Source organism: Dermacentor silvarum, chromosome 8, assembly GCF_013339745.2.
Source record: "Dermacentor silvarum isolate Dsil-2018 chromosome 8, BIME_Dsil_1.4, whole genome shotgun sequence".
In the NCBI taxonomy this organism is placed as follows: Eukaryota; Metazoa; Arthropoda; class Arachnida; order Ixodida; family Ixodidae; genus Dermacentor; species Dermacentor silvarum.
This window is the reverse complement of record NC_051161.1, coordinates 36,980,910-37,008,800: the sequence shown is the minus strand read 5'-3', so window position 1 is coordinate 37,008,800 and position 27,891 is coordinate 36,980,910. Positions and strand designations below refer to the sequence as shown.

The window sequence follows — 27,891 nt, the reverse complement described above, 5'->3', positions numbered from 1 at the left end:
CCGGAGCTTCAACCCATATACGCGAAATAACCACGCATGCACATTCACTAGCCGACCTGACGACGCGCTGGGCAGAAGGTTGCGCGCGACGATTTAAAGTTCGCGGTAAGCTCGTTCCGAATGGCTGTGGGTCACTTGCTGCGAGTGAGCAGTTTCAACGTAAGTACCTCTAAAATTTTCTTACCTTTATTTTGCCAGACGTTAACCCCAGACGCCATTCTCGTTAACCTCGTTCCTTGTATTTTTCTTATAACTGGTCTTTCTCGCTCGCTTTCTGGAACGTTTTGATCGCCAAGAATATGCAACTTCGGTGCGTGGGACTAGAAACGACAAACGCTGTTAGGGTTTGATAGAGGATCAATGCCTCTCTGTCAAGTGTACGTTCAAAACTAGAGATGCACTCCGATCATGCACGCATTCTACAACTTGGAGCAAGAACTTCTTACTGGGCTGAAAGGCCAATAAAGTACGACGTGAGAGTCTCTTTCCCGAAAGGCTCAGCACAATAAAGCCAATTGTGATGAAGTGACAATTATAATGCCATCGCACCAACCATGAAGCCAGTGTCGGAAGCCTGGGAGGTTCTGCTTCCTAAAATTGACGCAGCAGCCAACTACATCACCACAGTTTTCCGATCACCATGAGCAGCGCACTGCCGGACAAGGTCGTGCTTGCGATGCGCGTTACGGGGCTGGCGACAATTGTAAACCCGAACTAGGCGAGGTTTAAGAGGATGGGTTAACTCCGCAGGAAGTATAGGTTCTCTCAAGGAAAGTTCGTGCACAGTTGCGAATATTTTCTGCAGGTAAAACTGTGCGGAAATGCGCGAGAGTTTCCTCGTAATAACTCGCTCCGGCTTTGAACATTGTGCGGAACTGCTACTTCTTGTTTTGCACCGCGGCGCTGCTTTGTACTGCTTAGGTGCAGCTTTTGTCGATACCGTCACATTTACTGGGTACAAAGAAATTCATGATGCAACTGCGAAATTTGCTTTTTTTACGCAGTATGCTCCCTACCACGTCATCACTGAAGAAGGATTCAACGCTCCTGTCAAGGGCATATGCGGAGAAATTCTGGCAGCTATAACACGATCGCTCAAGACAAAGTGAGCTTATTGATTTGTACACGCATTTTCATTGTCATGTTGTGATCGCAGAGCAATTAATATGGCGACACAAAAATACACACTATGAAGACACATCGGTGGGCCCACCATAAACAACGTCGTACTTCCTCGTTCCTTGTTGGCAAATACACAAAAGTGTATTTCCAACGTTAACCGCCTGGGTTATAGTACGGAGAGGCAGGTCTCTGTATCGTACTATATATACTGGAAAAACGGCCACCATAGGAAATGATAATTAGGGCAGTGGTCATAACGCACGTACGCACTAAAGGCAGGTAAAGCGCTTGCTTCTAATTTTTTTTGCACAGATTTCCGTTATTTTATTTCATCTGTCTCCTTTCCTATCTCTTTAAATTCCATTTCCTTTCCTCCCCTAAAAATTAGCCAACCGGACTTTTCAAAAGCGAATCTTTTCTTAGCGAATCTCGGCGGGTTTTCGTGACCGTGGGTGCTGCGTGGCTGTTCTCTAGTCGGCTAGGCCAACCAATCACAGTGGAGGAAGCGCGTGACATCGCCGCTGGGTTCCTTGCACCACCACCAGGGGACACTCGCCTCTGCGTATCTGCGGCAGCGGCGGTGACATTGCATTAGCCTCTCTACAATGCCCGAATAGAGCCTTCCGTGTCACTTTGTGAGGACATTTATTAACACAAACTCGTTTTTTCAACTCTTTATGCATTCACACAAAGCTTCGCTGATTTAATTTCCAACTCCTTGGATATGCAGCATTCTTTCTTTTTAACCTTCTTTCTTTTCCTCAATTTCTCTCTCTCTCTCAGACTCTCTCTCTCAGACTCTCTCTCTCTTTCTGTCACTCGTTCCCCGTTCAAGGTAAACTGGTGGCTTATGTACAAAATGGTATGGAATCAAGCCCGTTGTTTTTAGAACATATGATCTCCTATGCAAACTTAGAAACTAAAACTAAAAATGTGTTATATTTTTCACTGAAGTGCTCGCGTGTAAAAAGAAAAGAAACATGCCAGAATTTGAATTGGCAAAGCTCACGAATGTATTATCGCGTACTTTTGTTTATTCCAGCTACACCATAACATTTCCTTTGGACTCCTTTTGGGGACTACTGAAGCCGGATGGAAACTGGACCGGAGTGCTCGGAATGGTGCAGCGTGATGTCAGTCGTTGGAGTGGCTTTCTATTAATACTCTTTCGCGTGTGATCTGAAATATTTGGTGACCTGCTCGTGTTCAAACAACTATCATAACCTAGGCAAGAATTCTGGACATAAACAAGCAGCGCCTCTATTTCACGAGCACAAGACAGACACTTATACTTCTTTTTCTCTAAAAGAAATGACCACAATGCCAAGGAACTCGAATTTAGGCGATGAGGTACACATTACTCGCCCAGCCAAGCGCAACACATGTAGCAATTGAGATTTTTTTTTTGTGCCGGACTTTTTGTCCAAACGCTTTTATTACTGACATGAGCCAAACGAATTTCAAAAGTGAAACAAGCCTATTAATCAGTAAAACATTACGTGGAATGTACTGGGGCAGGATTCACAATGTTTGTCGTTCATAAATGCTTTTTGTCATTGGCCGGCCACCTCGTCTAATTGTAAGTACAGCATCAGGTTGGTTGGGGTTTCCTTGTTACTAATTATTACAGCGTAAGATTTTTTTTAGAAAACGGCCTCTGGCGTATAATTCATAAAGATTTTGATCGTAGGTGCTCTTGGCCATTTGTCGGCGGTCTTTACTAATATTGTGTCTAGGATCAGGTTTGGCTGGCATTTGACCTGAGAAACGATTCTAGTTTAAGAGCTTTCTGGCCCTGCAGTGTAATGGGCACACGGCTACAAAACCATTTGCAAAGAAAGTGCTACGTGAAGTGTAATTTGAAAGGGGTTGTACATGTTTGATAGCTTTCATTTCGAAAATAGTGTGCCTGCACAGTGCACACAACTTTTTTTTTCTTTTTTTTTTCACTTGAGGTTCTCAAAGCATAGTAACAAAATCTAAGAGAAGTGTAGATGCAAACATGTCCATGACAGGAAACACGTTCCCACGTGGTTGTTGTTTTGTGGTGATGCAAATACAAGTTAGCCGGTTTGACAGAAGCCTCTGTCTGCCCTCTTCACCGCACTGATAATTAAACTCCCACCAATTTGCCAGGGTACGATTATCTACGTCACTGCTGACGTCATTATGGAAATTTCGAATTCGGGAATCTTACACGTCGTAAGCACGAAGTAAAATGGGAAGAGTCGTGGCACACTACATGGCGACGCAGCGCTTAAATTTAACCCAATTGTTTAGAATTTTATGGCATTATAAGAAAGCGCTACATTTGTACTGTCTTCAATTCAAGTAAGTGGATGAATTCCAGAACACCATCTGCCTGTTTAGTGCACGAGGTCAAGCAGCCACTATAGTGACGAGTACAATGTTACGTAGTAGTCCATCCAAACTTCTAAAACTATACAATGGTAAGTTTAACCATTTCGCCACCTTCTGGTGTCCATAAATTCATCGTGAACCCTAAGCAGAATTCCGAAAGCTTTAGTCATGCAGCCTTTGTGCGTTGGTGGTTCCGTGATTCGCCAAGAGTGGCAATGTCGCAAGCAAAAAGGTCGCGTTAAATCTTGCCGCCCGAATCGATTCCAATTTTTTCCTCATCTGGCATCTTTATTTCGTATTTCTTGACAGGAGGCTGACCTGGCGCTGTCTGTGATTAATCCCACGAGCGAGAAGAAGGATGTCGCGGTCGAGTCGGAGACGATCCTGCCCATCGAGATCATGATCCTCGCCGGTCGCCAGTCTCGCCACGAGAGCAACATACTTGGCATCATACAAATCTTTCCCTGGGAGGTGAGAAGGGCACGTTTGAAAAAGTGCACCGCGAGTATCTGGCTGTACGAGTCATGCTCAGGCTAGCCTGATATCTTATGACACGAGACGAGTCTCTTAAAGCGAAGTCTTCTTTAGTTCTTCCCCTCACTTCACCCGCCTAGCAGCCCAGTGACTGCTGAGCTCTGGGTCCCGAGTTTATTACCAGCCTCGGTGGGCGCGTTTTGAGGGGGGGGGGGAGGGGGGAGAGGGAAGGTGCTTGCAAACAGCGCCCGTGTACTTAGATTTAGGTGCACGTTAAGGAGCCCCAAGTTGTCAAAAATAACCCGAACTCCCCCATCACGGCGTGCCTGATAATCAGATGGTTGTTTTGGTACGTGAAACCCCCGGATGTAATCAATCTACCCCCCCCCCCCCCTCCCCCGACGCAGTTTTCGTGGACGGCTGTCTGGCCGAGTAAGCTGGGCCGATCTAGGAAACGGCTAAATCAAAGGTGACGACATTGTGGGCCGATCCCTGTGACAAAAAAATTCTCAATGTGCGTCCTCGCAACGGTTTTAATGTAGCTTGTAACGCAGGTTGATGCTGGAGGTGTAGTAAAATATCGGGTCACCTAAACGTTTCGTAGCATTAACGATCATAGCTAATCGATAAGTTGTCCCCAGCAGCGTATGCCATTAAGTCTCTACAGGGAAGCTGTTACTTTGACAACAGTTATCCACTGGTTTCTGTCAAATCTTTAGAACTAACAATTGACTAATCGGGCTACTTGCTGTTCCGTCTTATTGCGCAAAGCCCGAACATGAGAAGAAGGCACATGAACAAGAAGAAACGTGAACGAGCGCTAACTTCAAACAGCTGCGACTTATTTCCAACCGACATTTTTACGTATGCTGGAGCTACGCGCATGCGCTGTGATACACGCTAGCAGAGAGGGTTGCATCTTCTGCTTATCAACATCTATGATTGCCGCTCATATACGAATGCCACTGTACATAGCTATGAAGAAATGACTGCTTTAGAAGCGCGAGGGGGATACATGTGGCACAGTACAGAACAATGCTAAGTTGCTTTAACCCTTTATTTACGAGTATTGCCTACCTGCAGGCAGGATACCAGAATGTTTTTTTTTTTTTTGCGAGCTTCGGTACTGAGTAAGAAGTTTCTGGCTTAATGTATTCGGGCCAACACTGAACGACAGTCAGACGACAGACGACAAGCGTCATTTGTTGGTTTAAAGCAGAAACGTGGGATGTGGAAGAATGAACTTGACACGCGACTCACTCTCTTTTGAAAGCACGGTCAGAGGAGACATATCGATGCAAAATTTCCGGCTGAAGTGGTGTCACGCACGTGATGTTAAAGCAAATGAGATGTACACCTATGGTTCACATATGCTCAGAACTATCGGTACAAATCCCAAATAAAGGAATAGGGGGTTTGGGGTAAATACCACTTCCAGTTTTCTGCCTGATGTTTCCCCACTGCATGTTGCTGAAAAAGTTCCGCAAAATTATCTTTTTATTGAGTGTGCTTATTCTCGATGTGTTTTGCACATATAGATAGAACATAAAAACTTTTGTACGGTATTTATATGTGCCGTCATTAAAGGGCTGACATAGCTTCATGTAATGGCAGCGGCTGGGAGGTCACTGAAGCGCGGTTAGACCTGACGACATGCCAGCGCATATCAGTAACCTACCTCCGCCTTTCTCATTTGTCTCTACTTCCTTATGTATATCATTATTTATCACTCTTCTCAAACCTTATCAGGCGCTTCTCAGTGATCACACGGGAAACTATCGCCCTTGGTACGTGATATGCGGCCTGAATTGTTATACGTGCATCCGGAGCGCCCAGCTGGGCGGAGCTTGAATATATATCTTCACCGGAACAGGTAGTAAAACTGTATCATTGGGATTTTTTAAGGCTATGGCTTAGTTCTCAACCTTCTTTTTCATTGAGATCGTTAGCTCTATTCCTGGCTGACATGCTTTTCCTTAGAGCTTCGAAACCTGCTTCTTTCTTTCCCCGTGTTCGTAACCTTCTTGTATGTATCGCTCTTCATTAGAATAGCTTAGAACAATAAGTCGAAATTTTGCTGTTGCGATATCCTTTTGCGCTCGATCGAGGGCCACCACTGGAAGAGCCGGCGCTGCAATCGTTGCTGCGTCGAAAGAGGGATCACCTGAGATCGCTTCGCCGTGGCGAGAGCGCGCGACGATCTTATCCTGTGATTTAGAAGGTTTATTTTATTTTGATGTTCATAAAACGTTGCCCCTTGACGTTGAGTGGCCCTGCCTGTCGTATTACGACATAAAAAAGTTGATCGGGGTCTACTAAATGCTTCTTTAATATGCTAATTGAGCAATATATACAGCCGTACATCTCTAAGTATACCGGTAACACATACGGACAGTTGCAGGAGCGGTCAGTGAGCTTGGACACTCATATTCATTTCATTCCTTAATCCGCACATGATTCAATCCAGCATGATTGGAGAAGAATGCGTTAGCGAAAACTCAGTAGCATTTCCGACAGCTGATCGCACAGAAGCAAGATAGAAGCGGTAATGGTTTGGTATTCGCGCGCTGTCGCAGAGGCCTTATGCGGTGCGCCGCCGAAAGCGCCATCTCGTTCCTTTAGAACCAAATGCTGCGGGAAAGAGTCAGCAGACGGCCAAATATAACGATATGAGTGATACGTACGATGCGATACAGGATGCGCACGTTGTCCGCCAGAGTGTAAAAAAATAGTTGCAGTGGCTTAGCTCGGCTATGCCAGGATATACGTAGCGTTAGCAAAGGTTCAGCTGAAGGTCCGAGTCGCACTGGCGCTTTCGCTGAGTTTCACAGTATATTCAGTCGATCGGCGAGCACCCAATGCTCGGTACACGGGCTTTTTTGCATTTCGCTTCTATCGAAATGCGGCCGCCATGGCCGGGATATGATCTCGGGACCTCGTGCTTAGCAGCGCAGCGACCTATAGCCACTAAGCAACCACGGCGAGTTTTCAACAGCTTCACTTTTGCGAATGACAGATGTTGTTTCGTACGTATATATGGCGGTGCTCTAAAATTTGCCGCCGGAATTTAATGACCGTATAGTATCTATAGAAGCTACCGCGCTTTCTAGCACTGCGATAGTACGCAGAGAAAAATAGGACCAACATCGGCCCGAAGAAACGCCGCATATTCTCATACAGCGTATAAACCTTCAAATCAAAACAAAGAACAAGATCTGTTGTAAAAGAACTACTCCAACCAACATAATTCCCACGGCAGCACGCCAAAAAATAAAGCACGCGATGGCGCTGAAGCCTATGATCCATCACATGATCCAAGAGCTTGGACATCACATGTCCAAGGGGTGAGGACACACACACGCACACACACACACACACACACACACACACACACACACACACACACACACACACACACACACACACACACACACACACACACGCACACGCACACGCACACGCACACGCACACACACACACACACACACACACACACACACACACACACACACACACACACACACACACACACGCGCGCGCGCGCAGGCACGCACGCACGCACGCCAACACGCACACACAAAGCGCAATGGATCTCTCGAAGACGCGAGAAAACAAGTTTATTCCTAGCTTGCTACGCTTTAGCAACAACAAAATGATAAACAAAGAAGAAAGCAACAGGAAGTTATAGACACAAGTACCCGTATAAGCGCCTGGACACGAAATGATATAATGTGTGTGGATACACGCGTCCTATGGCGTACGTGAATATCATCTCGCTTGACCTTCAACCAGCATTCAAAAATGTTAAAATAAAACCTGCTCCCATGGTTATCTGCGAGAACGCAACTAAGTGCCAGAAAACGCATAAAATAACCTAATACTTTCTTTTTAGGGACTCGTGTTCGTGTTATCATATCACTTAGCTGCCAATATCTCAAGGAAGTCCAAGGAAATCCGCTGTAGTTGCCCAGACTGGCTGTGTGATTCGTAGGCTAGGCCAGGTACATTAGCGCAATCGCGTTCGCGAGACATTAGATAGAAATAGGGAGCGAATAAGCAACTTTCTCTGGGATTTGTTGGCTCGGACACCTATAGTTCCACGAGAGCACGAAGTCAGATATTGTGACACCTGTGACTCCACCACGAATACTCAAGTTACCCAATAGAACACTGTAATAGTGATATCGGTATCAATGGAGACAGATAAAATATTGTGCCATTGATCATGCTGTATTCTTCAATTCACTGCAAAAGAAAGAGGAAAGAAAAAGAAGACGATGCAAGAACAAACGATTAGCTGACAACAGACTTCAATCTACCCGCGCTGCCAAAGGGATCACACTGCAAAGACTTTCTTTTACCCGCCACCAGGTGGGGGTAGACGTTCAAAATAAGCTGGTCTATCTCCGTGCGCGGTGCAGCGCATCAGTTCGATTGCTATTTGAAGGTGTCTGGTGCACAGCGCGGTTGGAACGCAAATGTTCCATTCACGTTCACATCCTATTCACGTCATCGCATAGCCCTCAAATGCTCGCACCAACCGTAAAAGGTCTGCTGACTGAAGTTGAACACGCTCGTGTTTAACATTACGCTTTCCTTTCACTATGGTCGCTAACGAGAGCGCAGTTCGGTAGTAACATGCAGTAACATAACTAGATTGTGATAAATAGCAACGCGTGGTGGATGATTAAATCAAAGGAGATTAGCAAACAATTATACACGACATTGATATAAAACAAAGGCACATGTAAGTATTGCGATGCTCACGCTTAAAGATGGGCTCGGTGAACCATTGGGCCGAAACTCGGTGTTGCAGCCACTTCTGACCTTAGTTGGTTCGCGTAGATTAACTTTGGTGGTATTTCTTCCTTTCAACCACGAATGGTGGCCCGAGAAAGATAGAAAACAATATTTACCGCGAGGCATGAATACTTTAGCCATTCTTGCTCGGTACCTGAGAAGCAACAAACTATGATGGAATCCACCACATGAGGCAATCCTCTAGCAGCAATCCTCCGCAAATGAGTGCCCCGATTTATCAAATGTGTTCCAAAGCACCTTTTGCGTTCCGAAGTTTCTAAAAGCTGTATACACTTAACACATGTCCTACTTGTTTGGCAGGTTTGGCTGCTCGCATTTTGCGGTTTTATCATGTCCGCCATCGCATGGTCTGTCGGCGACTACGTTCACTTCCGACTCGTCGACAAGAACGGACCATTCGACCACGTCGGAAACTTATTTGGCCGCCTGTGGGCCTTCGTCGAGAGCACTTTTCTGGAAGGTGAGAAGACTAAGCACCAACAGTTTCTTTTGTCTCTGCCATTCTAGTCGAAGCGCAAGGATAATATTTTTCCATTACCCTTCCTACGTAGGCCCAGGAACCAACGCGCACATTACTACACTTTAAGAAATTAACTTGCCTTGGTGACCGGTTTCGTAGGCGTAATGGGAAGTCCCACGTACTCGCACGGCTAATGCATCCGTCATTCTCACTGTTTTCTTTTCCTTTGGCCTGGCGTAGCTGTGTAAGTATGTGCCCCAATGTGTAGCAAAACGGACTCGCGCCTGGTTTATTTTCCTACTGTTCCTTCTTTTTTTTCTCTCTCTGTTTTTCTCGTCGATATTGGCCTGGTGCTCAGTACCAAGTGAATCATACTATTGATAATTTGTCCTTTAAAGAGATCATAGAACAAAGACTATAAACCTTGTAAACAACTGTTACCGGCCTGCACTTAGTTAAATGAATAGTTAAGCTATTGTACAAATTATCCCTTTCCTGTTCCCCCCTAACATAAGTATCCGATCTTGCTGATGCGGCAGTGCTAAATTTTCCGTTTCAACTTTCCTTGGTGTACGGACACTCACATGAAAACGACTGCTGAAACAGAAATTAATATGTTTTGTTTGGCGATGCTTCAGTTGACGCTTTAATTAAACCTCTCTTACACTATTACGCCAGTAAACACTTCATTTTTAAGCGGCCTTTGCGATTAGTCAGCCTCCTTCGCTAATAATATGTCCAGCATCAGGAATGGTTGAAAATTTCTCTTAAGAAAAATTCTAGCGTAATAGCAGATGACAGCCAATCCTGAAGCCGCACATGTCATCAGCGAAAGTGACCAAATGATTTTCAATACCATTTAAATTCTAGCGTAAATATTTGTGAACACGAGCTCACGTTGTTGCCCGCGATGGGAACATCGTCCGCAGCGTCGCCGGTGTTGCCCAGCCGGACCTCTGCGCGCATTCTGGTTGGCGGTTACTGGCTTGTGGTGATCATCCTGACTACGGCTTTCGCGGGCCAGATGAAGGCCATGCTTATGGTGCGCCAGGAGGCCGACCGCATCGACAGCATCAAGGACCTGTCCGAGAGGCCCACCATGAAGCCGTACGCTCCGGCCGGAAGCGCTGTGGTCTCTTCCATCAGGGTGAGAGCGGAGAAGTTGCGTTATGCGTGCATTGGTGACAGACTGCGATTAGCTGTGCTATACACAAGGAGGTTTTAAAATATTTCTGGAGTGGCAGCCCCCGCACTTTCTTACCAGCACAGGTGAAGCCATAGTTTGCCTATACTTCTACTCTGAAAGAGGGCCGTGACAGCTGAAATCTGCTAGCAGCTCACGTCCTTTTGATCAGTAATTGCAAATGCTAGCCTAATTTGAAATTAAAAGATCGAACCTTTCGCTTAAAATATTACCTTTGGCTGTAATATCATGATGTGCCATCAAATTTGAAAATAACTTAAGGCTTTCTTCTGAAACCAGTGACGGAAAGGAAGACGTCCAACGATATCTGCATGGCTAAATTATCCACCTAAAAAGAGCATGGAGTGGGAAGAAAGTGCGTCGTATGTTCCAGCTATTTCCTAACGTTATTGTTTGCCTATGGTAAGATGGCGGCGGTACGGCTTCACTTTTGAGACGGCAGCTCCACTCCAACATTTTTTTTAAAAACCTCCTTGGCCATACATGCATCTACTTAAACGTGCCGACTCGTCCGACTGTTATTGTTGTGCCGTACCTGAAGCAGTGCACAATTCTTTCAGTGCTCGCCTCCACACCCCTCCCCTCCCAATACGCGCAGGAACGGAATACGCTGGTTGATTCTGTACCAGAAACTTGGAATTTGGCCACACTGTATATCCAGTTGTGGAAGGGGAGGGGGGAGGGGCGGAGCAGTTTGTGCATTACTTGCAATTCTGCGCAGAACATGCAAGTCTTGTTTGGCGGCTGTCAAATTCCATCTGATAGACCATACCGGATGGTTCAGGAACACTTTCAGGAATTTTTTTAAATGTTGCCTGCTGGCAGATAGCACAATTCTAGTTCATGAGCTGGTCTACTCGAAAAGGCGGACATTACTTGCACAAAAAATTGAAATGCAAATCGACCTAATTAACAAAGATTTACAAATTCAGTTTTTAACTAATTGCCTTATGGCTCATATCGCAGTTTTCAAATTCTAGCCGTGGAGTTCGCAAGGCGGATCCACTTGGAACGAATTCTCAGGATGACACGTCTCGAGATATAATTGCAGAACTTCGCGGAGAAAATACATTGGCGTTCCAGTTACTTTTGTGCTTCTATGCATAAAACGACGATTGTAATCCGGTCATGGTAAATCAAATAGAACATTTTGAGTTTCCCGCGTAGCTTGCAGCGTAGTAATTAATTATGGGGTTTTACGTGCCAAAACCACGATCTGATTATGAGGCACGCCGTAGTGGGGGACTCCGGAAATTTAGACCACCTGGGGTTCTTTAACGTGCACCTAAATCTAAGTACACGGGTGTTTTCGCATTTCGCCCCCATCGAAATGCGGCCGCCGTGGCCGGGATGCAGCGTAGTACTAAGCGAGAAGAAAATAAGTATTAATAAACGTACTCCTGCATTTTTTTGGCTTTCTCAAAGCAGTACTCCAGGGATCCGTACTACCAGAAAGTGTGGGGAATGATGCAAAAGTTCAAGACCGACCTCCCTCCGGCCGTCGTCCTGTCCGACAGCTCGATGCGAGAGATCATACGCGGCAAGGCGGTGTTGATCCTGAGCCGGCCAACGCTGGCCGACCGGGCGAACGAGGTGTGCGCCAACTCCAGCGAGGGCGAGTTCTACGTGGGTAGAGTGCCCACGTTCAAGTTCAACTCGGTCTTCTACCTCAACAAGCGCATGCCCGCCACCCTCAGGGACTTCATCAACAAGCGGTGAGCGTTATGTCAACGTCTTCAGAGAAGCTTTGATTAAGCACGCCGCGTGAATATCGACACCACCACACCGTGTGTATTTGCGTGGGCTTCATTCGTGCATTTGAAACAAACTTGTGCACCCGAGACACCCGCGAACTTTGTTCCTATGAAACTTTTCAAATTACTTTTACCTTTAACGCGATGCATTTTCCCCGTCTTATTTAAGTATTACCTAATAAAGACATCAGTACTTCATTCATTTTCGTATTTTCTGTCCTATATTATTATCCAAGGGAAAAGGTGTAGCCGTCACCAGGAAAGTGCGACATAAACTACTCTATTTTTATTCAGTGTCGGTTCGTAGCCACTCGTAGCTAGTCCACAAAAGCTGACTCATTAGCGTGTTGTCTGCCAGAATGACGACCGCAGGCCTCATTGTTCACCTTCGTCAACATTCACCGCGCTTCCCTGCCGTTGGTCTTCGCACCTTCGACCCGTTAATCGTCAGCCTTGTAGCGTCTACGACAACCAAAACTGCACCTTTCTGCCCCAGGGACACGAAAGAAGGTTGACCTCGCTACCTTTGCCTTGAACCAAGCAACTTTGAATTCCTTGCATGCTGTCTGCTTTGTCCAAGTCAACATATACATGACTGGTTCTTCCCCTTCGACCAACACCACCGGCGCAGTGTTTATCCAATCCCAATCAATCAGCATCAGATGAAGTATTTCTCACGTCACAAAATCGAAGGGGTCGGAGCTTACTGCCCTCCGAGGCACCGTTGATTATATTAACCAACAACTGGCTAATTGCTTGGCAATTTCTGCCACTCAAAGACGGCCTTACAGTGTCTTTTGTGAGCTATTCGTCGCGGGTCCCGTGAACAACTCGTGTCGGCGATACGAGAAACGCACCGTTAGGTGATCCCAAAAGTACAGAATATCGTGTTTCAGTGGCTGCCGGCTCATTGCGGTATCTCCTACAACTACCTCGCCGACGAAGTTGCTAGAAAAGCACGTGAATGAACAAACATTGTTTCTATACCTTTATCGAGGTCTTACGCAGTCAAGCACTCAAGCAAGCTGGCGCACGATAGGACATGGTACGACGTAGTAAGATAGTGATTTCGCTTACGTTCGTGTGGAAATCCGGATTAAATTTTGCAGGAAATGAGCTAGCTTAATTTCAGTCGTCAAGTGGCACGAAGGCCGAGAGTGTGACGTAAACTGCGCATTGCGAACACGTTCAGTGAGCTCAGGCTGTGATCCCATTATGCATTATGGTTGTGTCGACGACAAGGCCTCCCACACTGCACCATCTCGGAGGCCACTCCTTTCGCTCAGTATAGCGGGGCTGTCTACGAGCAGCTACTAGCAAAGGACGGCAGCCAGGAGAGCGACTTCTGGTCACGGTGCTTTCGAGCGAAACCTCGGACAGTCCCCGGCGTCTGGTTCACGTTACCTGTGACGCAACCTTCTGTTAGGGCTCGGGTTGGTTTGCGGACAGTCCGGCCGGGACTGCATAATCGAAGAAGCCCACTGGTCCAAACAAAAATCCTGCTGACAGAGACCGCGAGCAGCCCGGGACTTCCAGTCCGCGCAAAATGAAAGCGATTCTGGCAGCTCTCGGACTGGTGGCCGGAGCTTGTGAAGCTGCTCGACAAAATTGAATGGATGACAACAGTCCAGTACTGTCAGGGACGAACAAACGAAGAGGCCCAGTATAAACGATAATGTGCGTGCGCGCAACGCTCAGACCAGCAGCGAAAGATGAGAACGTTGCCCTGGCTTCGGCAGAAACCATTGAGCGTAGTGTGAAGGTGCGTCCACAACTGGAATTCTTGCATTTGCAGGCGAAGGCACCGTGCGTCTCCGGACACCTATAGATATATTATAGTAATCCTGCACGAGCTGGCCGTGCATGAGCGTCGATACAAGGTCAGCACGACGGCGTCAAATGGCGACGGCATGAACTTCTATCAGAACAGCAAGCGCAAAAATGGCGGGAAATATATGCGGTACCCAGTGCTAAAGAAACGCTTGCTCTGTGTCACAATAGTGCGCCCAGAATAATGCAAAGTACTGTTATAATAGAGAGACAAACCCCGTTTGACGGCTGGTTATTATTCACGCCTGAAGTGATATATGTGCTAACTGACAGCGAGTTGCTTTCAACGTCTCAGGCCCTTTATGGAATAGAAGCTTTAGTAGGAAACTCTATGCTTTATGGCATCTCAGTGGGCGTTTTGTTTGATACGTTCGAACGTAATGCCGACAAATGCGTTGGCATCACCTTGGGAATCCGCATTCTTTATTTGCCTGTACCTGTTGAAGACTCTTTTATTATACAACGTGCACCAATTGAAAACACTGAGCACGAAATCTCATCTTGCGTCTTTTAGTTGGTTAAATGAAATATATTGGTTAAAAATGTGTATGTTGCGTAACAGTGCATTGTTGCTGCCGTTGGTTTAGTCTGTTTCTAGTTTGTGGACAGGAAAAGATTTACGGAAATGCTGTGCAATGATCAGAGCAGCTTTGGAGGTGCTCCAACTGCAAGGGTGCGCACGATGCGACTTTGAAAGATTGCCCGCTCCAGAAAAATGAACAGATGACCTTGAGGCAGATGGTTAGAGACCATTCGACGCATAAAGAAGCCGCAACTGAAGTGCGACGCTGACGCCGACGTTCCCGGCACCGCAAGTCAAGAGAACACAGTGGCAGTTCTAAGGAAGTGCACAATCTGGAGAAGGCTGGTCGTCAACCGCTGACCTCGTGCATTACCAGCGCAGATGAGAGAAGAACGCCCGCCATCGATGACTCAAATGAAGCATGACCACCTTTACCGAAGCCACGCCAACTCGCCGAACCACGAGACACGACTCGTCCACCAACTACGAATGGCCCGGCAGCAGGCCCGGCAGCAGTACGCGCAGAAGGCCAGGACTTGCAAGTGATCGCTATGCTGAAGCGACTCATGAATGTTCTGCGTACATTACTGACGAACCTAAACACCCCGAATGCTCGCAGCGCACAGCAGGTACTGGACGCGATGAATCCAGTACTTGCAAGTCTTGAATAGCATAATGGCTCATTCACCGCTGTCGTTCCGTAAAGATGTCCAAGGAAGCATCCCTTTTTCAGTGGAATGCTCGAGGCCTTAGATCAAGAATTTCGGATTTTTGACTTCTCATTTTTGCGGACATCATCGTCTGCGATCCAAACCTTCAAACTACACTCCGGCTATCGGGCTATGAAGCGTGTAAAGTCTTCAGCAAGGTCGTCGTTTATGTTCGGTGTGAACTCACTGACGTGCTACATTCAGTTGTGCCTCACGGCGACGACCAATACGTGTGTTTAACTGTGAAAACAAAGAAACTTGCATTCACTCTCGTCGCTGCATATATTTCTCCAACCAGTCGTTTTGACACGCAACGATTGGGTGCTTTGTTATCCGCAACACCTGGCCTTTGGATCCTTAGTGGCGATTTTAACGCACATCACCCGCTCTGGGGGAGATTGAAGATGGACTCCAACGGGAAGAAAACTAGTCTCATTTGTCTCGGACCGAGAGCTTTGTTGTCTCAATGACGGCAGCCCGACATATTTACGGGGACTGACCTACAGCAGCTGTCTGGACTTGACTTTCGTCTCTCGGTGTCTTCGAAGCAGTACAAAGCCATTCTCAGACATAAAAAACCCATGGAAGTGATCCCGTTCCTACCTATTGGAAGCTCAAGGGAGTGGCTAAGTCTCTATCTACTGCCCTCCGTAGAATAGACTGAACGAAGTTCAGATCGCTTATGGAAGACGAATGTCAAGAAGGCCACCCATCATTTCTGGAGAATCATATTAGAAATGCACTGCAAGAGGCTATGCTCACATTTAGGCCTTCTATAAAGTATAATGATTATGAAGGTGGATTGGAAAGGCTTCGAGCGATTCATAGAAGCGAGGAAAGAAGATACAGGCCCACCAAATGTATTCATGGCCTCAGGGAGGCGAGGCGGATCCAAAAGAAAATCAACTAATGGAAAGGATGGTGTTGACGCGCCTTGAATCGTACTTAGAACATAATGAGGTATATCCGAATGCAATGGCGGGCTTCCGGCGCAGTCGGTCATCGGTCGATAACGTGCTTGATTTGGTAACATCTATTCAACACCAAAAGAGCCTGAAACGATTAACGGTGGCGATGTTTCTTGATGTGAAAGGCGCATATGATAATGTAGCGCACCAAGCAATCCTCGATGCTTTGACCGATGTGGGCATTGGTGGCCGCGCCCTGCGCTGGATTCACAGCTATTTGGAGGATAGATCCTTCTTCGTACTTACAGAGATGGAATGACATTCCACCATGTTACGAGCACAGGTGTGCCACAAGGCGGAGTGTTAAGACCCATGCTCTTCAACGTAGCACTGCTAGGGCTTGTTGGATCATTGCCAAGGACGGTCCATATATCCATCTATGTAGACGATATCTGAATCTGGGCGCCCGGCGTGACTGGTCCGCAGATACGAGCGAGACTGCAGAAGGCGGTCACACAAACGTCGTCTTACCTCGAATATTTACCTCGAATATGCCTTACCATTCCAGGCTTCAAGAAGAAGGCACAAATGTCGTCAGCAGCATTGAAGCAGGCAGCATTATTGCTACTCCATGAGGTCCACAGTGACCGCTTACATGTTTACACCGATGGGTCGGTCATGCACTCTAGTTCAGCAGCTGCAGTATTTGTCCCAGCAAAATCTATAGTGATAAAATTCCGGACATCGCAATTGACATCGACAATGGCTGTCGAACTTGCAGCTCTGGGTGCAGCAATGCAATTGATCGATCAGGAACTGTTCCATAAATGGTCCACCTTCTGGGATTCCAAGGCCGCCCTCCAGAGTTTGTTCTCTGCACTACGCCGTGGACCCCACGAACGACTTGTCGCGGACACACGCGAAATTTACCATCTGACAGTTGACAAAGGACATGACATCATCTTTCAGTAGCTGCCAAGCCACTGTGGTATCCTTGAAAATAAGCAAACAGATGCAGCCGCTCGATGTTCACATACCAGTGCCGATTGCGTCGCTATCCCTATGTCCAAAACAGACACAGCGGGAAAGCTCTGCTTGCTTGCTCGCGAGCTTACGTTAGCCCACTGGAATTCAACAGACTTTAAAAACCAGCGCCTCGGTTCCCTGAATCCTAATCTGAAGCTACGCCTTTCACGTGGTTTAGCACGACTGGAGGTAACTCTCATTTCTCGCCTATGGCTTGGAGTAGCTTTTACCAACGCGTACTCGTACCTTATCGGAATGGCCGCAAGTTCAGATTGTGAAACTTGCCGGGGCAAAGAGACGATAGCGCACCTTCTGTGTGATTGTCGTCGTTTTAGTGCACAAAGGAAAGTCCTGAGAACCACGCTCGACAAGGTTGACAGCCGTCCGCTTACGGAAGCCAGAATTCTTGGTCCCTGGTCCCTGGTCCCAGCTGACATCAGCACGAACTGCTTTAAAAGCGCTAGTATGCTTTTTAAAGCGGTTGAGACACCAAATTTTGAGGGTATAAAAGGCCTGCTGTAGGCTTCCTCTGTATGAAGGGACACTCAACATGAAGTGTTGGACACAGCAAACGTTTAAAATATATTTTAATTCGCTTCCAAAGAGTGCCTAAATGCTCGTTCTCGCGATCGAGACCCATCGCTAGCGCGATTAACATCCACGTCACTGTGTTGGAAGCGTAACGCGTTTTAGTGACGTCATACCACATTAGAGTGACGTACACTGAGCGGTGACCCACAGCACGGGGCAAGCCTCGAGAGCCTCGAGTTTAGAGTGCAGTATAAGCTGCATCGGACGCAGACGCAGACGCAGAGTCGGAATCGGAGCTGCCGCAGCTAGCGATGGCAATTGTCGGCCTGGGTTTGTTTGCCTGCGCTGGTACAAAACGTGTGTGCGAGAGCAGACGATGCAGCAGTGCGTGCGTCACAGCCTTGCGGGCCCACGTGACCAAGCTTCCTAGCCAGTGACGTCACTGTCCAACTCGGCGCCGAGAAACCGAAACCGAAAATGGTGCACATTAAAGATGCGATATTGAATTATTTACCGAGAATATACGAACCTTCCAGCGTGTACCATGCTTTCTGGGGCAATAAGAAACGTTTGAAACAAACAACGCGCAAGCCACAAATTTGATGTCTCAACCCCTTTAAAAGAAACAGGGCTTATTGACAAACTATAGAATGTGCGAACTAATGTGTTCCTTTTTTTTCTTTTCTTTTTTAATCTCCTCTTCTTTTCTAATCTTTTCTGCCCTTACCCGATCCCCCTGTGCAGAGTAACCAACCGAACACTTAACCTGGTTAACCTCTCTGCCTTTCACCTCTTATCCTCCTTCCTTCCTTCCTAACGGTCGATCGATGACACATCACGTTAACAGTCTGGAAGATTTAATGCGTCGCCTCAATTGCAGTGCTTAACCATAAAGTTGTCAGTTTCACCCGAAGGGCAAAGCATTGACGGCGATAGCAAGGCTTGCGCTTGAACTCCTCGGGCGATGTTCTAACCAAGGTTACTAGAACGCTGGTTCTAACCGTACACGGGTGCGACATGTTGGCGCGACGCCACAAGCAAGGGAACTCCTGCTAAGCACAAAGAAACAGCACCCTGGCGGCTATACCGGGCGTCTCACAACTCTGGCGTGATGAGGAGCAAGCCAGTGGCGTGACAGGCGTCGCACCTCGATGGTGCATGAGATGAGACCTCAGCGACCAGCGAAATATTATACCGGTGTCACACGTACACTTCCGATCGCGATCGGGACCGATCCGGATTGAGCTTGATCCGGATCGAGTGTCGGTGCACGGTCATTTGCGATCGCGATCTTGCGGGATCAGATTCCGGACAATCGCGATCCGCGAATGGCGATCGGGCCTCTTGATCGCGATCGCAGGCTGACGTCTCCGCCCTCTAGCACAGTATTCTGAAAAAAGTTAAAAACAAAAAAGTGAAGGCAGCGATAAAAAAAAAGTTTATAAACCTTTTTATGAAAAGTATATGTGGGCTGTAAAATTCAAATATTGTTCAAATTACACCATATTTTGCAAATATGAATTTGTAGCCATGACATCTCGCAGTTCCTAGAGTTGCCGGCGATCAGCAGACGATAATAATTCGATCCGGATTGTTGTACCTTGTAGCAGCGACCATTATTGATATCGATCAAAAAATCCGATCCGGATCGGCCACGATCGCGATCAGAAGTGTTGAAAACGAATAGAATCATTTTTCCTCTGAATGACAATCACTTGACTGTATTTCTAATTTTCGCATGCCCTTATTCGTTTGCTCCTGTGCCTGACAGAATTCTCTGGCTCCGCGACTCCGGCTTGTTGGAAAAGTGGTGGAGGGAGTCCTCGGGAAACTGGGAGGGCTGTGGCCAGGCGACCAGTGACGGCACCCTGACGTTCGCCGACTTCAGCGACTTGATCAAGCTTTTGCTGGCCATGCTCACCTGCGCTTTCGTCGTCTGCCTCGCCGAGGTTGCAATTGGGCGCGGTCTCCGCCCACCCAAGGTCCGCCAATAGAAAAATGTAACTTCAGCCTATACGTGCCTCTGGAATAAGCGTAGCAGACTATAGGTATGCGGTCATGGCACGAAGTGTATACAGACACGACGCTACTTTGCATATTGTTAACTGGATCGAACTCGGTTTCACCTGAGCGTGCGTTTAATAACTGCGAGTCAGCCTCGAAAGAAGCTAAGAACAGCGCAACCAAAGATGGAAGGGAAAATTATAGGAGTTATTACGTACTTGAAGAGACGATGACAGCTCCAAGGATTGCCGCGAATGAGTCGGAGCTTGTCATGCACATGCGCTCTCTGATGAACAGAACTATAGACCAACTGTTGATTCGATACTATCAATAACCAGTACCCTGCACGAATAACTACATTAATATAGCTTCCACCGACCGAATATCAGTAGAAATTCCGCTTGGTACCAACAACCAATCTTCTCTATTTCAGAATAAGCTAGCTATGACGACCATATATCAATTTACTACTCTGTCGCGGCACATTTTTTTAGTCTACCTCGCTGAGCATCGCCTGAGCAAGGGCCTCGCCATGAACAACAATGCTTCTTGAACGCAGATTATTCTGCGAGACATTTTTTTTTCGACCAACAATTATTTTCCTCATTTACGAAATCAATACCTATCGTGTACTGCGCTGACAGATAGACCTTGCTATATATAGTTCTGCCCAGCTGCTAAATAATGAGAAAAGATTTAAGAGAGGTAATTAAATTTGATTGGGGCGGCCGCAACAATGGAGACCATGACATTCCAGCAAGAAGGCCCATCAGCCCACACAGACAGTACAGGTATCGCCTAATCATAATCCACTTTCGCAAGCTTATCGCTTCGGGCAAACGAAACTCCGTCAATGTCTCTCTCCTAGCTTCATTGTTAAAAGATCATCTCAATTTTCCGAGTTTAGACACTTAAATTTCTCATTACAGTGGTTAGATATTACGCACGAGGTCGGTATACCACCGGTGGCAATTTCTTTGCCTCGAGAAGAATTGACAGCTGCGCCTGCAGCTATCGCATAACATTACTACCGTATCGTGTATTGTTTGAAACTTTGATGAAAATGCCCAGATCAGTTGAAAGCGCTTGCAATGGCAGTCTAAAAATGGCGTTATGCAGCTCTACGCCGGCTTGTTGGCACCAAATGTACCGTTCTCACACGCGCTTTCCACCCACTAACCGCAATGAATTTCGTCGAGTCGCTCTTATCACGTGGCACCCGATTTAGAAACACGGAGCAGGGATTAAACACGCTTGAGACCGACATACGTACCCTACGCGTTGCATTCACGACTCATCTAGCCGACTTAAGCCTGGCGGAAGAGTTTCGAGATTCAAATCGGCTTATAACATTCTGGAACTGAAAGGATCGCGAGTTCTAGCACGTATACACTTGAATTATTCATTCTGACTAACAATTTTTCTGCTCTTCCTTGGTCCTAAGCTCGCCGCTGCTCGTTAATCGTAAAGCACAAAAAATAGAAAGGCATGGCGGTAACTTTGTAAGTACAAAACACGTGCTCTAGTAAAGGTATGTGCCAGGCTTGCTCAATGGTAATGCCTTTTTGTAGAGCTATTCATATGGTAAAGAGGAAGTAACTGCAAGTGCTAATCTTGAATTCAATTATGGGGATTTGCTTGCCAAAACCATGATCTGATTATGAGGCACGCCGTAGCGGGCGCGCCTCCGGATTAATTCTGACCACATGGGGTTCTTTTATGAGCACCTAAATCTAAGCACGTGGGCATTTTTGCATTTTGCCCCCATCGAAATGCGGCAGCCGTGTCCGAGTACTAATCTTCTGACAGAGCAATCGATTGAATAGAAAGCAAGAAAATGCAAGTCACAGGAAGCACACTATACTGTTTAGCGAATCTGATGAATAAACGTTGCCTCATCACTTGACTGTCGCTGTCACATGGCATGGTTTATTTATTTAATGAACTATTCATTTATTTATTTGCAATACCTCAAATGCCCCTGCTGGAGGGGTTTTACATGAGGGGTGGGCAAGTATACATATTAGCAGAAGCACAATACTGCTGCAGTAAGTACTAAAAGGAGTTGCAAAAACAGCAATGAAGAAAAAAGTTAAAACTAAAAAAATGGCACATAGGTTAAGAGAAAGGAAAACGCAAAAAGGAAAAGTGTGAAAACTTATCAGATACAACAACCGACAAATATTGAACGTAATGTGTTTAAAATGTGGCAGTAACAAATTTCTAGGTAAAGTAAATTATGGGGTATTACGTGCCAAAACCACGATCATTTCTAGGTAACACGGCGAGCAAAAAAAAAAAAAAATAAAAGATTAAAAAAGGAAGATAACTCGATAAAAACATTGGGACGTCGACAGAAACACGGTAAAGACAATGCTACGGATACTACTAGCAGATGACGCAATCAGTCAAGTGATTCAATGGCAGACTTAAAGCGCGCAGAATTAGCATGAACGCTGACTGGAAGATTATTCCAATCGATGGTTGTTTGAATAAGGAAGGAAGGAAGGAAGGAAGGAAGGAAGATGAGCAGTTTTCCGAGCATGTGGTGGATGAACTGCTTTATTGTGGCTGATACGGCTTGAAAGACGGTACGCTGGTTTGATAAGGGTGTTGCCGGGAGGTAGTGCATGACAGAAGTTATCATAATGGCAAAGTCCGAATATTCTGCTGCGCCTATCTAGTTTGGGAAGATTAGCTTTTGATTTTAACTGAGGGACACTTGTATGATATGAGTAGTCTGGAAAGATGAATCTGGCTGGCTGATTTTGTACCCACTCGAGGGTCTTGCTAAGGTTCTGTTTACGGGGCTCCCAGATCGCGCATGCATATTCAAACTTAGGTCTGACAAGAGAATGATAAGCTAATAACTTAACGGAGGGTGGGGAAAGTGCGATATTACGTCGTAGATAGGAATGGATGTGGTTAGCTTTGTTTGTGATGTGCGTGACGTGAGATGGCCACGTGGGATCGCGGGTGATCTTAAGTCCTGGGTATTTGAAGAAGTCTACTTAAAAAATGACCGCGCCATTTAGCATGTACGTATGGGTTTCATATTCCTGTCGTCTATGAAAAGAGATTACGGTAGTTTTCTTAACGTTAACCACCATGAGCCATGTTTGACACCAAATGTCAACGTTGGTTAGGTCGCACTGAATCATTAGTTCAATGGTGAAATCACTGATGGAACGATAAATGACAGAATCATCCACGAATAGACGAATGTTTAAAGAGATGCACGCCGGGAGATCATTGACTTAAATTTTTAAAAAGGAGCGGGCCGAGTAGTGCTCTTCCCTGTGGGACACTGGAGAGGACAGGGGAAAAGGTGCAGTTGACTTCATTGGCGGAAACAAACTGTTGGCGAATGATGAGGGAACTCTCTTGTCCATTCTAGTACTAAGGGGTGTAAGTTTAGATGATATAATTTCAGCAAGATTCGATGATGAAGTACTTTATCGAAGGCTTTTGATAATCGAGAAATATGGCATCTACTCGAATGTTATTATCTAGACTAGAACAGATATCGGTAATTAAAAAAAAAGCTAACTGAGTTTCGCAAGAAAGGCCTTGCCGGACTTCGTGTTGGTTAGTAGTAAAGGAATCGACAGAATTTAAAACGTTGACAACATGGGAGTGGATAACGTGCGCCATTATTTTTGAACGTATCCTGGTGAGGGTAATGAGACGGTAAGTGTTGGTTGAGCCATTTTTTGGAGTAGGTATAACTTTGCCATTTTTCCAGTCAAAAGGAACGGAGCCTGATTCGAGAGACTGTTCGAAAACTTGCGCTACAATGATGCTCACAATATGCTAGTATTTTTTAATAATTTGTTATTAATACCGTCAATTCCTTCTGATGAGGTTAGTTTTAATGAGTCGATGGTTTTAGAGATACCTCGGTGCTCGAAATTGATACCGGGCATGCATGGATGATCGAAGAAAGGGTATGCTGATAGGATATTGGAAGGCTCATTGGTGAAGACAGATGAAAATGTGGTGTTAAGAGTCTCGGCAACTTCATGTTTTGGGAAGGTGATACCGGCTTGGTCTAACAGAGATGTAGACGTCGAAGTATTCACGAGGATTGATGGTCCTCCAAAATTGCTTCGGGTTGTTGCGGAACAGTAAAGGTAATGGGAAGCCGAAAAAGATGCGCTTACGGCGTGCTAAAAGAGAGTCGAATAAGCTTAGCCGTAGATCTGTATTTGTCCCACGCGTTCGAAGTATTCGCCAATTCAGTCGATCTGAATTGGAGTTTTTTTTTTGTTCTTCAGCCGTTTTAAATCTGAGTTTAATCATGGCGACATAGTTTGTTCACGGATATTTTGTACTAGAATGCATTTGTTCATTAGTCACTGCACTTCATGTTTAAACAGGGACCAATTCAAGTCTACGGAGCATAAGAGAAAAAATGAGTCGCAAAAATTGCTTAGATCGATGTTCATGGCGTCATAGCCTCCTTTACCATATAGTGTTATTGTTTTTGTCCTGGCGGATCGATTTGCATTTGTACGTACCGCGAATCACTACGGGGTCGCTGATGTTATCGACGTAAGTAAACGGGGATAAACTGTCAGGTTGCGATGATAGCACAAGGTCAAGAATGTTAGAAGACTGCGCTGTGCACCTTGTGGCCAAGCTGATTAGGGGCGATAAGCCAAATGCAAGGCACGTGTTTACAACGTCACTTTCTTCATTTTGTTTTGATATTGTGTAAGCTAGGTCGGACCAGGCAATGGACGGAAAGTTAGGATCGCCAAAGATAGTGATGCTTCTGTAATGCTTCGGCCCAGAGGATAAATAAATAAATAATTTAAAAATAAATAAACAAAATAAATAAATAAATAAATAAATAAATAAATAAATAAATAAATAAATAAATAAATAAATAAATAAATAAATAAATAAATAAATATAGCAGGCCTGGGATACAGAGAAGATATCTCGTGTAATGCATCATGAAGCAATGATGTAAATGAGCAGTCACTGTGGGGGGGGACGGTAGCAAGCGTCGATTATAATGGCTGGGCTCACGATCTTGCAGATGAAAATGATTTCTAAAAGGGTAGAAACAATTATACGGGCGTACTGCAGGGAGCGTTGAGAGCCTATAACAACACCATCACCGCATTTGTTTTCATGGTCACGTCGAAATAAATAAAGCTCAGGGAGAATAGAATGAAGCTCTTGGTCACCGGTAGAACACGAGCGCCGTCTATAACTATCGTGCAACATTAATGTAGCGGGCTCGGCAGCACTGTACAAGACAAGCATAACGCGTACGTCGCGAAAACAAACTGAAGTGGCTCTGTTGTTTTTTACCTGCATGAAAAGAACGGGATTCCAGTGAGCATAACGCATTGCTGGCGTGCTACCGAGCCCTCCGAAGGGAGTGCTGATTTCGGGATGTATTTTATCGGTTGATTGTGGCGCTGCTGGTGGCGCCAACAGTGGCCCTTTTTGGAGCATGCGCAGGTAGGGTTGCGATGATGGCGCTGGCGCCACGGGGCACTGACTCAGTTTGAAGGGCCCGTCGTGGACGTCACACAGCAACTTTTGTATCGATTGTCGAGCTGTTGCCAAGCAAAGTTGCACCTGGAACTGCGAATCTTGTGCTGGTACGACGAAACGGTCTTGACATTTCGGCGGCAACGAAGAGACCAGAACGGTAAGCTGCATGAGAAGAACGGGATTCTAATAAGCATAAGTCATTGATGGCGTGCCACCAGGCCCACTCATTATGGTTATAATAATTTATTTTCGGCAAGGTCACGCAAGAAACATTTAAAGGCTTGGTGTACGCGGAACAGTCGACTTGAATCTCAAGGAATCTATGTAGAAATTCATTACATTTCCGTAGTACAAATGTAACATAAAGTTCAGACGTACGTCAGATAGTGACAGCTATAATTTCTTATACTCCACTTTCTTGGGAGCTATCTCCAGAGACTGCATAGCCTTTTTCAGTACGCTTCTTGAGCACGCTTCCATGGACTACATACAATGAACACGGAATTTACTGCATTTTTGGTGTGAAAGCGTCAAATGACGTATTGAGCGAGAAAGATGGCGTCTGTAGCAGCGAAACAGCACCTAGACTGGCATTGCCATAGGCTGCGACGCCACGTCACGAGCTGCGCTTGGACAGAGCAGAGGGGACGAAAGAGAACACATGCTCCACGATAGCGCGTCAGGTGTTGCGTGAAGGGGAGAGGGCATCGCTGCGTCGTTGGCATGCCGCGTTATAGCAACGCAGGCTGCTGCTTGGTGGCTCGGGCAACACGTAGCGCTATTGTACAGGGTCGTCCACTCTTAGTACGAACACGGCGCAGCGTGGCCGCGCTCCGCGGAGCGCCAGCGCACACGGTGCGGCCGTACATCGAAGCTAATCGGCGCAGGCGCACAGGGGCTTGGAGGCGGGGCTTCATGCAGTCTGCTAAAGAGCGGGAGTTGCGCCGTGCTTTAGCAGACGACACGAAGCCCCACCTTCAAGCCCCTGTGGGCCTGCGCCGATTAGCTTCGATGCACGGCCGCACCGGGTGCGCTGGCGCTCCGCGCAGCGCGGCCATGCTGCACCGTGTTCGTACTAAGAGTGGGCGACTCTGTGCATTACTCGCAGCGCCTAACTCGAAGGAGTGCTCAGCGCTGTTCAATTGGACATTAATGCTTTCGTATTCATAACTCATAAGTGGTTAGTTGTCCTCGGATTTTTTTTAGATCATGCTGTACTAAGGACGATTTTGTAAACCACTGGCCATAGAATCTCGCGCTGTTGCCCCGTTTGCGCATTCCCTAAACCTTTCAGATACCACGCCTCGTGATTTCAATAAAGAAAGAAAGCCACATACGTCAGCCAAAATAGTATGACGATTTCATTAGAGTCCTGACCTTTTCAGCACTTCTTCACTGGTCCCAACGACGCAACGCCCACGTTATCGTCTGATTCGACCACTCCGGAGCTTGGGGTGAGAACGGAATAGGAGTTGCTTGCTCGTCGTTGGCTTTATTAAAAATTAATCTAAATTCTCGGATTTTACGTGCTGACAACCACGATGTGATTATGGGGCATGCCGTAGTAGGGGACAGCGGATTAATTTTGACCCCGTGGGTTTCTTTAACGAGCACCCAATGCACGGTACACGGGCGTTTTTGCATTTAGCCCCCATCTAAATGGTGCCACTGCGCCAAGAATTTGATCCCACGCCTTCGGGTTTAGCAGCTCAACAACCACGGTGGGTAGGCTATATTGCCTAATTTATTATAGATAGGAATGTTTGCAGCAATGTGCCGGTACAATCCTAATAAAATAATACGTATGCAGTCTAGTTGGCTCTTGATTTAAAAGACAAGGTGCACTGCAGAGTCGGAACAAGCTAGCAAACCGAGAAAGATTCAGGCGTGCGTACAAGGTGGCGCACTTTCTGCCCATCGTCATCTGTTCGTGCGCCTTTTAGTTTCCCGCCTTTTTGGCTGCGAAGCGCGACTCCGCTTTGATCGACGATCAAAGTAAACTGATTAACCAGTCAACCAACCGAAATGAAATTGATCAAGCAACATTACCGGTTTATGACATGGCGGTTTTCTCAGTTGCACAACGCAGTGACCTCGACCGCCCACAATCACTTCCGCGAGTGAAATGTATGCGCAAGAGAGGTTACGGCAAGGGTTCATCGCTCTCAGTTTGTACTTCGCAGGAGTGAGTGCGAAGGACTAAAAGCATTTCCGCAGACGTTCAGGCCCAAGGAGGTGACGTCGTTCGAGGACTGTGTCCGACCACTGGCTAACGTTACAGAAACACTTAATTCATTATGGAGCTTCGCATGTGACATTTCCACCGTGAATCACATTTAGCCACTTAGTTAAAGAGGCCTCGAACCATCATTTAAATATATTTATTCTTTATAGCTCTCGCTGTTGCGACCTTCTTTCTATACCTGTTGTTCTTTTCTTCCCCACCTTCTATTTTGGTTTTCACTACCAACCCAGACATCGAAGGTTAGCTGCCTTCTGACCTGAAGGAACGAGTATCGTGCGGGACGATGGCGACACGCACACACATTCCAAACGCGTGACAAAGACAGAGCAGATGTGGTAGTCTTGTCACGTGCTCGGAAGCAGCAAGTTCTAGTTCACTCGCGGAGACTCCATCACAGACTCTAT

At 46.3% G+C, this 27,891-nt stretch overlaps 1 protein-coding gene across 1 annotated transcript; it reads left to right on the top strand.

Annotated features, from left to right (window-relative positions):
* The first annotated feature begins 120 nt into the window (after positions 1 to 120).
* Positions 121 to 20,580, top strand: LOC119462077 (glutamate receptor ionotropic, kainate glr-3-like). Its single transcript, XM_037723424.2, has 9 exons — positions 121 to 159; positions 1,005 to 1,105; positions 2,165 to 2,255; positions 3,793 to 3,954; positions 9,079 to 9,238; positions 9,479 to 9,482; positions 10,109 to 10,385; positions 11,871 to 12,157; positions 19,496 to 20,580. The coding sequence occupies exons 1-9, from the start codon at positions 121 to 123 to the stop codon at positions 19,716 to 19,718; spliced, it is 1,344 nt and encodes a 447-aa protein (XP_037579352.2). The 3' UTR covers positions 19,719 to 20,580.
* The last annotated feature ends 7,311 nt before the right edge of the window (positions 20,581 to 27,891 follow it).